Below are 9,959 nucleotides of genomic sequence, written 5' to 3' on the forward strand. Positions count from 1 at the left end.
GTCTTACAAAACTCCAAGCTTATGTTTGTGAACCAAGTTCATGGACCAGAGAGCATTGCCTTTGATCCCCTTGATCGCGGCCCTTACACCGGTGTCGCCGATGGAAGGATTCTCTTCTGGAATGGACACTCTTGGACTCATTTTGCTTACACCTCTCCCAACAGGTCACACTACTACTCTTCCTTCTTGTGACCAATATGTTTAAACAACAGTGGAAATATTTTAGGTGTAGTTAATTTCATGAGAAGTTGATAACCGAAAGTTATTAAATGATTTGATAGGTTTTACTAAATTATCATTTAATAACTCTCAAGTATCAATTGCAGATGAATTTTTACTTTAAATAACATTACTCTTGGGGAATCATAAATGAAAAAATGACTAAAAACAACTATATTTAGAATAGGAAAAACTACCATTTGTACCCATAAATTTTACGAACGTTGACAAAAGTACCCATCAAACAAGAAAACTAATGTTGTACTCATGAAAGCTGGGTTCCGTGTGACAATAGTACCCAAACCGTGATTTTTTATTGACTTTTTAATAAAATTTTCAAATTATCCCTTCTATCTTCTTCCCCAAATTCCAAATTTCACAACCCTCATCCTTCGTCTTCCTCTGCCACCGCCAGTCACCATTCCCTCAAGACCCAAGTACCTGATGTCTTCTTTCAACCTTTATCCTCAACCTCTATCTCTCTTTATTTCAATCCTAATTTATTCTTCAAATCTAAATCCAAATCAACTTTAACATCATTATCCTTGTTGTTTCTTTCTTCTTCGGATGCAACAACAACATTAAGAAAGCACACCCTTGTCAAACTCTTCAACCTCTTCAACCTGAATATTGTTATTCTTCTTATTCCAAAGCAATAAGTAGCAGAATTCAGTAACTAGAGCCAACAAGAGGCCGGTGTCTACGTTCTCTTTCCAACGGTGACTCTAAACACTGCTCAGCGTCGTCGATCTGTAGAAAAAGGGGCTGCTGTTAGAGTATCTTCATACCATTTGGTGGACTGATATTCACATCGTAGCTACCGTCGCTGCTCAGACTAGGTTTTCGAGGCCACCGCAGAACCCTCTAGAAGGTTGTGGTGGTAGTAACGTTATTGTTGAAGGATCTTGTTTCACTTTGAGTACTGGAGAACAAGGAGGGATGATGGTGACGGGGTACATTGATGAGGATGAGCTTCTGAACATGCCGAGTATGTTCGAAGACATGGCCAGGGGAATGCAGGGTGAAGAAGGACCCACATTCCCAAGCCCACCTTCGACAACGACATCATTAGCAAGTGCTGCTCCTCCGGTGAGTTCCCAACGAAACTTTTCCTCTGCAACAAATGCGACCGAGGCTATCACATCTTCTATCTTCGACCTATCCTTCCTTCCGTTTCCAAAGGCTCTTGGTTTTGCGCCTCTTGTTCCCACAGTGACACCAAGAAACCAAAATGTATGATTTTTTTGTTAATTTCAAACTTCTTTTTTTTTCTACACGAGATCTACAAATCCATAATATTTGAACAATAACCTCAGAGAATTAATAATTCACAGTTTTTAATCTTTTTAATTTTTTGGTGGCTGGCAGCAGTAGAGGAAGACAAAGGATGAGAGTTGTGAAATTTGGAATTTGGGGAAGAAGATAAAATGGATAATTTGAAAATTTTATTAAAAAGTCAACGAAAAATCACGGTTTGGGTACTATTATCATACGGAACCCATCTTTCATGGATACAACGTTAGTTTTCTTGTTTGATGGGTATTTTTGTCAATGTTCGCAAAATTCATGGATACAAATGGTAGTTTTTCTACGTAAACAAACATATAAGAATTTTGATTTGGAATAAAATTTGTCCAATTTTTTATCCATTTAAAAAAAAGTAACATTGAAATTAGAGATACAAAACGATGTTTTTTTGAAGGAAAAATATAGGTAACGAACAACATTTTTGAACAATGTGTAAACAATGTGAAATAATAGAGTTAAAAATGTAAATTTAATTAGTAGCATTTAATTAGGATGTAGTATATTTTTATTTGATTGGTAGTTGTTCATGCTGTTCAAAATATTCATTGTTTACCTAGCATTCTCCTTCTTTAAATTGTCTAAGATATAGATGATCTAATAGACATTGTGTACATAATTTGTTGGTGAATAACTTTTTTGTGGTTGAGTATTACTCTGAATGTTGGACACAGATCAGAAGTATGTAATCCTAAGGAATGTGCAGCATTACATAGTTATGTGAACAGTGAGCACATATGTGGTAGGCCTTTGGGCCTGAGGTTTGAGAAGAGAACAGGTGATTTGTACATTGCAGATGCATATTTTGGGCTGATGAAGGTTGGGCCTGAGGGTGGCCCAGCAATATCTCTTGCAACTGAGGCTGAAGGAGTGCCACTAAGATTCACCAATGACGTAGACATTGATGCACATGGAAATGTTTATTTTACGGATAGCAGCTCTTACTATCAGAGGATGTAACTACTAACCAGGCTTATGAATGTTATTAGTCTTTTTCACCATTTGAAATTGATACATTTTCTAAAAAGTGACTATATATTCACGTGAAGATGTCTTCGTGTGAAAATAATATCTAATATATCGATACATATTATGTTAAGTAATTTAGTCAAATATGTCAAGTCGTCTAACAAGTTTTGATTATCTTCTCCATGTAAAGACATCTTCATGTAAATAGTCACCTTCTAAAAGGATGTAACGAAAAAGGAAGAGAAATACATTTTGTGTTTATTTTGTTTTGTATACTGAGACGACATACATTATATCATTTGTTTGCATAGATTTTCACACTGTATTGGTTGTTAATTCTGACATTGTGCATGCAGAAATTTCCTTCAGCTCATGTTTCTGGCGAGCATAGTGGTAGGATTTTGAAATATGACCCTGCCACTAAGGGAACCAGTGTTTTGGTGAGGAACATTCAGTTCCCAAATGGCATTTCCTTAAGCAAAGATGGTTCCTTTGTTTTTACCGAGAGCGCGATTGGCAGGTTAATCTAATAATCACATAATTAAGTAGAATCCACATCTCATTCAATGGTAATTGACGACAAATAAATCGATACAACGTTTCAATTTCATGCATGAGTATACAGCAACATGATTTTTCTTTTGGTGAAAACTCACATGCACTTATCTTTATGTGAAATTGATATCTTGATAGTTGAAAATCGTTAAATAATTTAACATATTTAACTAAATTGTCATTTAATAGTCTTCAATTATCAGCTTCATAGGAAGACAACTACTCATGACTATTCACCTTTTCTTTCTATGTATTACAACACTATAGGTTAAGCAAGTACTGGCTAAAAGGGGAGAAAGCTGGTACCAATGAGATCTTTACTATCCTACCTGGATTTTCAGTTAGTGTTTCTATATTTTATTTGGTGATAAATTAAAATAAATAATGAAAATTTAATTTATTCTCATTTTTTTATTCAAAAAATTGAGAAAAAAATATAATAATAAAAAATTAACAAGAATAATGAAATAAAAAATAAATTGTGTCTTTTATTAGTGTTCAGTGTTCAATGTCCCGTCCCGTGCCTATAAACAAATACAGCCTAGCAGTTGAAATAGTTTACCCTGGACTACTTCAGAGAAGTAGAAACATTATGTTGTTTTAGGTTTTGTTTTGTTTTGTTTTGTTTTCTTTCCTGGCCCATTACATTGTATAGTTTGATCTGACCTTGTTACTAAAATAAAATATGTAGTATGATCACCATTGTCAAAAAGAATAGGAAAGCCACATAAGTATTGAATTTGAACCTCAGATAAATGTTATTGCTTACCCCCATTTACCATTTACGTTTTACATTCTAAATGTAATTCCTTGATCACCTTTGCCAAAACAATTACTTTCGAAATCCTTGATGAATCAAGTAAAGGGAAGGGGGGGAAGGGGAGGAAGAAAGGGTGACTAAGAGACATCATGACAGTAAAGAATCATAATTTTTTTTTCTTATTTGCTTTTGACTGTATTTCCATTTCTTTAGTAAAGTTTTGAACCAACACATGTCTACTAGAAAATTCCATGCCCTGTTGAACAGAAAACGAAAACAGCCTTTAAATCCCACCAACACAACCACCTATGAAATTGGATTGAATATAGATACAAATCTGCACTATAATGTGTGACAAGGAGACTAGATAGAAGCCTGAACCCAAATCCAATAGGAGAAAAGAGGAAATGGCAAAACAAAACTGTTGGAAATTCACACTCATAGCAGCTGGCTATCATCCATTCAAGAAGGCCTTCACCTTAGTGACTTTACATCTTTGATCAATCCTGTGCAGCTGCAATCAAAGCATGTGCAACAATACGTAAACAGAGAGCCGAAGAAAATTAAGCTAGATTTCAGATTTAAATGCCATTAGGCAAGCAAGAAACCAGAAGAAACAAAGTTCATGGACAAGAAGAAAAAACCACAGTAGTCTTGGATAAGTCCATTAGACATTAATCAATCTAGTTCTACTATAAGAGTGAAGTACTCATTGTACAAATCAGGCATAAGAAAGAAATAAATCTCTGTTATTACCTAATAAAATTTTATTTAATTAGCTAATGGCATAAGATAGAAGTTGTAATCTCACTTTCTAGTTTGAAACAATCTTGATAGCCAAAGGAGAGGGCAAAGGTTGGCTTCATTGACAAGAGGCGAATCTAGAATGTTGACCGACGGTTCCAAGCATCCAGCATGCTGCTTCAAGCAATTTTCCTGCACGTGATATTATTCAATTTAATAAGCTATGAAGTATCATCAAAATGTAAAAACCACCAGTCAGACCCTAGATAGATAACTTCTCTATGTAGATGATGGAAACAACCATTGTTTGAGTCTCAAGCAATTTGATTTGAGTAGCAAATCAAGAGATGAATAAATATAGAAAAGTGAGCAAGCTTTAAGAACTTAAAAAGATTATTATTAATAGAAGATTGTGCAAATATTGATTGTCAACACCAGCCATATCCTCACCTTCCAAATGAAAAATATGCATCGCATTGATCAGAATCTCAGACTGTAATAACATGATAGTAATACTGTGCTTTGACCCCAAGGTTAAAACACAATATAACATAACATATTATACTTTGATCTTAAATCCCAAGTCAGCAATAATTCACATTCTCCTAAGTCAAACGTCAATGTTTGAGGGAGTCCAAATCAACATCATGAATTAAAATCACCGATGTTAACCCAAATCACAAAAGTTCAATAACACCACAACAAAACCAGCCCCACACTACAAAATCCCACTCCAGCCAAACAAATCATCTTTCAACACATTAATTAAACAAATACAAACATAAAACAAAGAAAGAAACGATTTACATACCTCTTCTATGCTTGACAACGACCTTAACGGGTTGACCCGTCCGATTGCCGTTCTTGACCCGACCCGTCACCGTCTCCTCTCCTTCCTCCGTCGGAAACAAAACCCCGTCAATCCCCTGAACAGAGATTCTTCCATCGGTATATATATCAGGATCGAACAAATAAGCCGAACCGCCACCTTTTCCGAACCGCACCGAACCATCAGCCTCCATCGCCACCACCTTATGCGGCAACCGCAGCGTATCGTACCTAACCTTCCCGAACCTTCTAACAGAATTGTACATGCTCTCTTCTGTTTGGTACTCCGGTATCAGATGGTAGTACATTATCTGCTCCGGTGCCCCCGGTTCACTGAGCTGCTCCGTCGTAAGCTTGGCCATAGCCTCGTCGTTCGGCGCAAGGACGGTGAGGACGTAACCCTCTGACACCAAGCGTCCCATCTCCGTGGCCAGTGACGTTAGGTTTACGAGAATGTCCGCCATCTCGTTGTACCCTCCGTAGTGGATTAGCGTGTGGATGAAGTCCCTCACCTGAGACTCGCCATCGAAGTGCCCGTGGTGGCCTCCAGGTGCCGGTGCCGACGCCGGAGCTAGTGACGGTCCCGGTGCCAGCGCCTCATAGATCGGGAGTGAGGGTTTTGAGCCCGGAGGCTTTTCTTTCGGGTCGAGCTTCTTAACCCGGTTGGTTCTCGGATCGATTTCAGGAGCTGGCTCGGGTTTCACGGCGGCAATCGAGCGAAGACTGCGGCGGCGGTTGAAGTCGTCTTGTACGGAACGTGGAATGAGAAGGCCGTTAACCCCATGGATGATACCATCGGGCCGGGTAACATCATCGGGCCGGGTTATCTTGACCCGATCGACTGTCCATTCTTTGGAGGTGGAATTCGTCTGGAGGCGAATGGGTTCGGACGATAGCGTGTTGATTCGGGTCGACCCGAAACTATATTGGGATGAAATTCGGGTTGGGAGGATGTGGAAGAGAATGAGGGCTTGGAGGGAATGGAGATTAGCTGGTTCGAGAAGGAAGCGTTTGAAGAAAGAATCAAGGTTTGATTCTAAGGCTTGGTTGGTGGGTGCGAAGATTGTGATGTTGTGTGTGGCTACTGCTTCTTCGAGTGTTTGAAGGAGCATGGCTTTTTCTATGAGCTCCGCGAGCTCTGTGTAATGGGAGTCCAGAAGAGCCACAAGGATCGAGTTCGAGTTTATCTGAGTCGTTGATAATAATGATGGTGACGCCAGCAACCTCGGATTCGTGTTCTCCGAGAATCCCACACCAAAGAATAAGAAGAAGAGAAGAAGAAGCAGATGGGTGTAATCCATGAAGATGGATGAAGGAAGAATGCTAATGCATGCTTTGGTTTGTGTTAATGTTATAGTGTGTGTTGTTGGTTTTGTTTTGTTTTGTTTTATTGAGGTTTTAGCGTTTAATGGAAGGGAGGTGGCGGTAATTCTTTTACCGCTTTAGCGCCCAATGAATTAACTCAATTAAGTCGAAGTAAAATGTGTCGGTTGCATTGAGAAAAAAGCCACCACTAATAAAGTATTAGCTGCGGTTAGGAGGGGATAAACATGTTGCTTAAGAGAGACTAATGACGAGTTAGTATAACTGTGTCTTTGCATGGGGGGTATAGTCAGCGGTGAGTTCCAATGTTCCATAGGAAAACTAGCCTAGTGGCTACTACTACTAGTGCTTGCTAAGAAGATGGAGTAGTACTGCAACACTTTAATTATTATTACTATTATTATTGTTTAGTGGTGACTGGTGGTCCCTAATTCGCATTGGGTTCTCTTTCTCTCTCCAAATCATTGTCATTGGCTCATTGCTATGGATTATCGAATAATCGAGTATTGCTTAGTGTATAATTTTTTGTTTTTTTAAGGGTAAAGTAGAAAAAGTTTTACATTTTTTTCCAAGCAACAGTAATGTACAATATCATATTGAATGAGCAACTCTTTCTGATCCGTCACCTTATAACTCAGTCTTTATTATGCATTATGAGTTATAACTCGGCGTTAACTATCATTCATTATTTTGCTTGTAACTGACACCTTCATTACCGACTTAATAACCATCATTTCTATCTTAATGACCAAACGGTCATAACATCAATTCTATTCATCAATTATATGCCTATAAAAGGAACCTTCTATATCTAATCTCGGGGGGCAACATGATAAGTTCTATATCATGTCTTACATTCTATATTCATAGAATTATTACACACAACACATGATAACTTATATTTCATTTCTTACATTCTATATTCATAGAATTATTATATACCTCTTAAACACTTACTGACTTGAGCGTCGGAGTGTCTTTTGCAGGTACCCACCCCCTTGTTCTCTCATTGCCGACGTATACCTCATCTTGATGGAGAGCTTACAAGTATTCACCGGCGGACGAGTTATACACCGGCCAATCTCAGCAAGAACAATTGGCGCCGTCTGTGGGGACGAGTAAAATAATTCCTACTCCCCTTGTGTTAATAAAACTTGATTTACATTCAAATTTTTGAACCAATATCAACAATCTTATTTAATATTTTATTTAATACCTCTTATCAAATTTTAATCTATCATACCTTTTTATAAGGTTTATATTTTATACCTTCAAATTGCTTCACTTTTACGTATCATAATATTTCACATCTTATAATCGATCAATTAACCAATCCGAGAATAAACTCGGCTTTCAATCAATCTGAGAACAAACTCGGTTTTCAATCAAATCGAGTACAAACTCACTTATCAATTTTGCTTTCTTTTTCAAATTTCTCAACTTACACAAGTAAAATTATATATTTTATTCAACATACTCTTGCATTTATATTTTGTGTAACTAATATTTATTGATTTATTAGTTATATTCAAACCTCAATATATGTCCTATACAATAATGAGATATAACAACCATGTCAATTACGTTTTTATTTCATTATGTACTATATTATTATTGCTTAGTGATTTCATTTATACAATTAAATGATAGTAATGATGAGTTCAAATCTTAAAATTGGATTCCATCCAAAATTAATTGTATATCAATTGTATATAACTATCATACTATTCACTCTATGCTATTAAATTTTATGTTACTATTTGTTTAAGGTAGAAAATTAAACAGGCAATTTACTATTATTGCACGAAAAATATTTCTCGTCATACTGTAACTGCTAGAAACATTATACTAAATGTATAATTCAATAACTATTATCTTATTGCTTTATTATCAAATTAAAGCATGTCCTACAAAACAAAATTCAGATATTCACATTTGGCATGTATGACATTTATATATGTCGTCTTCTTCTCTACAATTATCAACTTTCAAGGTATATTTTTTTTTACTTTGAACTATTTTACTTTTACAATATATATTATTCAATATATGTTGCGACTTTATACCTATTCATTTTCTCAATTTATCTTATTCATGTCAAACCTTCACTATAAATTGTAAATATTCAATAACTAATTGCTTTGAGCGAAAAATTTATCAATAAGTTGTTGTGGGTTGGAAAAATTCCCAAGACAATTAATCATTATATCCTCGGATCATACAATCGATTCCGTCAATGGATATCTATCTCTGAGCTTTTCAGTTCATATACAATCAAATGCTAAAATTGTTCTTAAGCGGAAAAGTATCCCCCACACAACTATCTTGATTGAATGACTCTTATCACTCAATTATTTTTTGAATAAGTGCCGACATAATAACCCGACTAAGCTTGGGGGCTCACCATATCATTATTCACTTATCTTTTAACCGAGTTATAACTCATTATATTTTCTAAGCTTAGCCTGGATCATATGATCGGCGGACAAAGCTTGGGGGCTGTGATCCGTCACCTTATAACTCAGTCTTTATTATGCATTATGAGTTATAACTCGGCGTTAACTATCATTCATTATTTTGCTTGTAACTGACACCTTCATTACCGACTTAATGACCATCATTTCTATCTTAATGACCAAACGGTCATAACATCAATTCTATTCATCAATTATATGCCTATAAAAGGAACCTTCTATATCTAATCTCGGGGGGCAACATGATAAGTTCTATATCATGTCTTACATTCTATATTCATAGAATTATTACACACAACACATGATAACTTATATTTCATTTCTTACATTCTATATTCATAGAATTATTATATACCTCTTAAACACTTACTGACTTGAGCGTCGGAGTGTCTTTTGCAGGTACCCACCCCCTTGTTCTCTCATTGCCGACGTATACCTCATCTTGATGGAGAGCTTACAAGTATTCACCGGCGGACGAGTTATACACCGGCCAATCTCAGCAAGAACACTTTCCAAGTTTGGTTAAAAGTTAAAAAATGTTCAATGGTTGTACAAACTAAAAAAAATAGTAGCATTATTTATTGTTCTGCAAGAATTTATTTGCTGAGCTGTTTCCGCCATCAAGTCAGTGTTTATGATGGTCTGAGAATGTGAATCATATTGAGCGGCCAACAAAAATGGAACATAGTTTTTAGTTTTTGACAGAACCACGAGGTCACATTAACAAATGATGCGTTATTTAAATTGTTGACTTTAATAATAATAATAATAAAATAATAATA

General features: G+C 36.2%; 1 protein-coding gene and 1 pseudogene across 2 annotated transcripts; one reads left to right on the forward strand and one right to left on the reverse strand.

Annotated features, from left to right (window-relative positions):
• LOC107610365 overlaps nt 1–3,922 on the forward strand; it is a 4,493-nt pseudogene extending 571 nt beyond the window's left edge.
• LOC107613691 (fasciclin-like arabinogalactan protein 15) lies at nt 3,956–6,966 on the reverse strand. Of its 2 annotated transcripts, XR_002351817.1 has the most exons (3): nt 5,364–6,961; nt 4,620–4,744; nt 3,956–4,322 (listed from the first exon to the last, which is right to left on the reverse strand). XR_002351817.1 is itself a non-coding variant. In XM_021108735.1 (2 exons), exons 1-2 carry the CDS (start codon nt 6,679–6,681, stop codon nt 4,671–4,673), a joined length of 1,392 nt encoding a protein of 463 aa, XP_020964394.1. In that variant the 5' UTR covers nt 6,682–6,966; the 3' UTR covers nt 4,637–4,670. The 2 variants fall into 2 exon arrangements, 1 of the variants encoding a protein (XP_020964394.1); XM_021108735.1 differs by lacking the exon at nt 3,956–4,322 and having other exon boundaries at nt 4,637–4,744; nt 5,364–6,966.

This window comes from Arachis ipaensis, chromosome B08 (genome assembly GCF_000816755.2).
Source record: "Arachis ipaensis cultivar K30076 chromosome B08, Araip1.1, whole genome shotgun sequence".
NCBI classification, from domain to species: Eukaryota; Viridiplantae; Streptophyta; class Magnoliopsida; order Fabales; family Fabaceae; genus Arachis; species Arachis ipaensis.

Bases quoted from the DNA above. Each gene is read 5' to 3' on its own strand.
- LOC107613691 (XM_021108735.1), bottom strand. From the start codon at position 6,681: ATGGATTACACCCATCTGCTTCTTCTTCTCTTCTTCTTATTCTTTGGT. The intron at 4,745-5,363 runs GTATGTAAATCG...TATCACGTGCAG, and splicing joins CGTTGTCAAGCATAGAAGAG to GAAAATTGCTTGAAGCAGCA.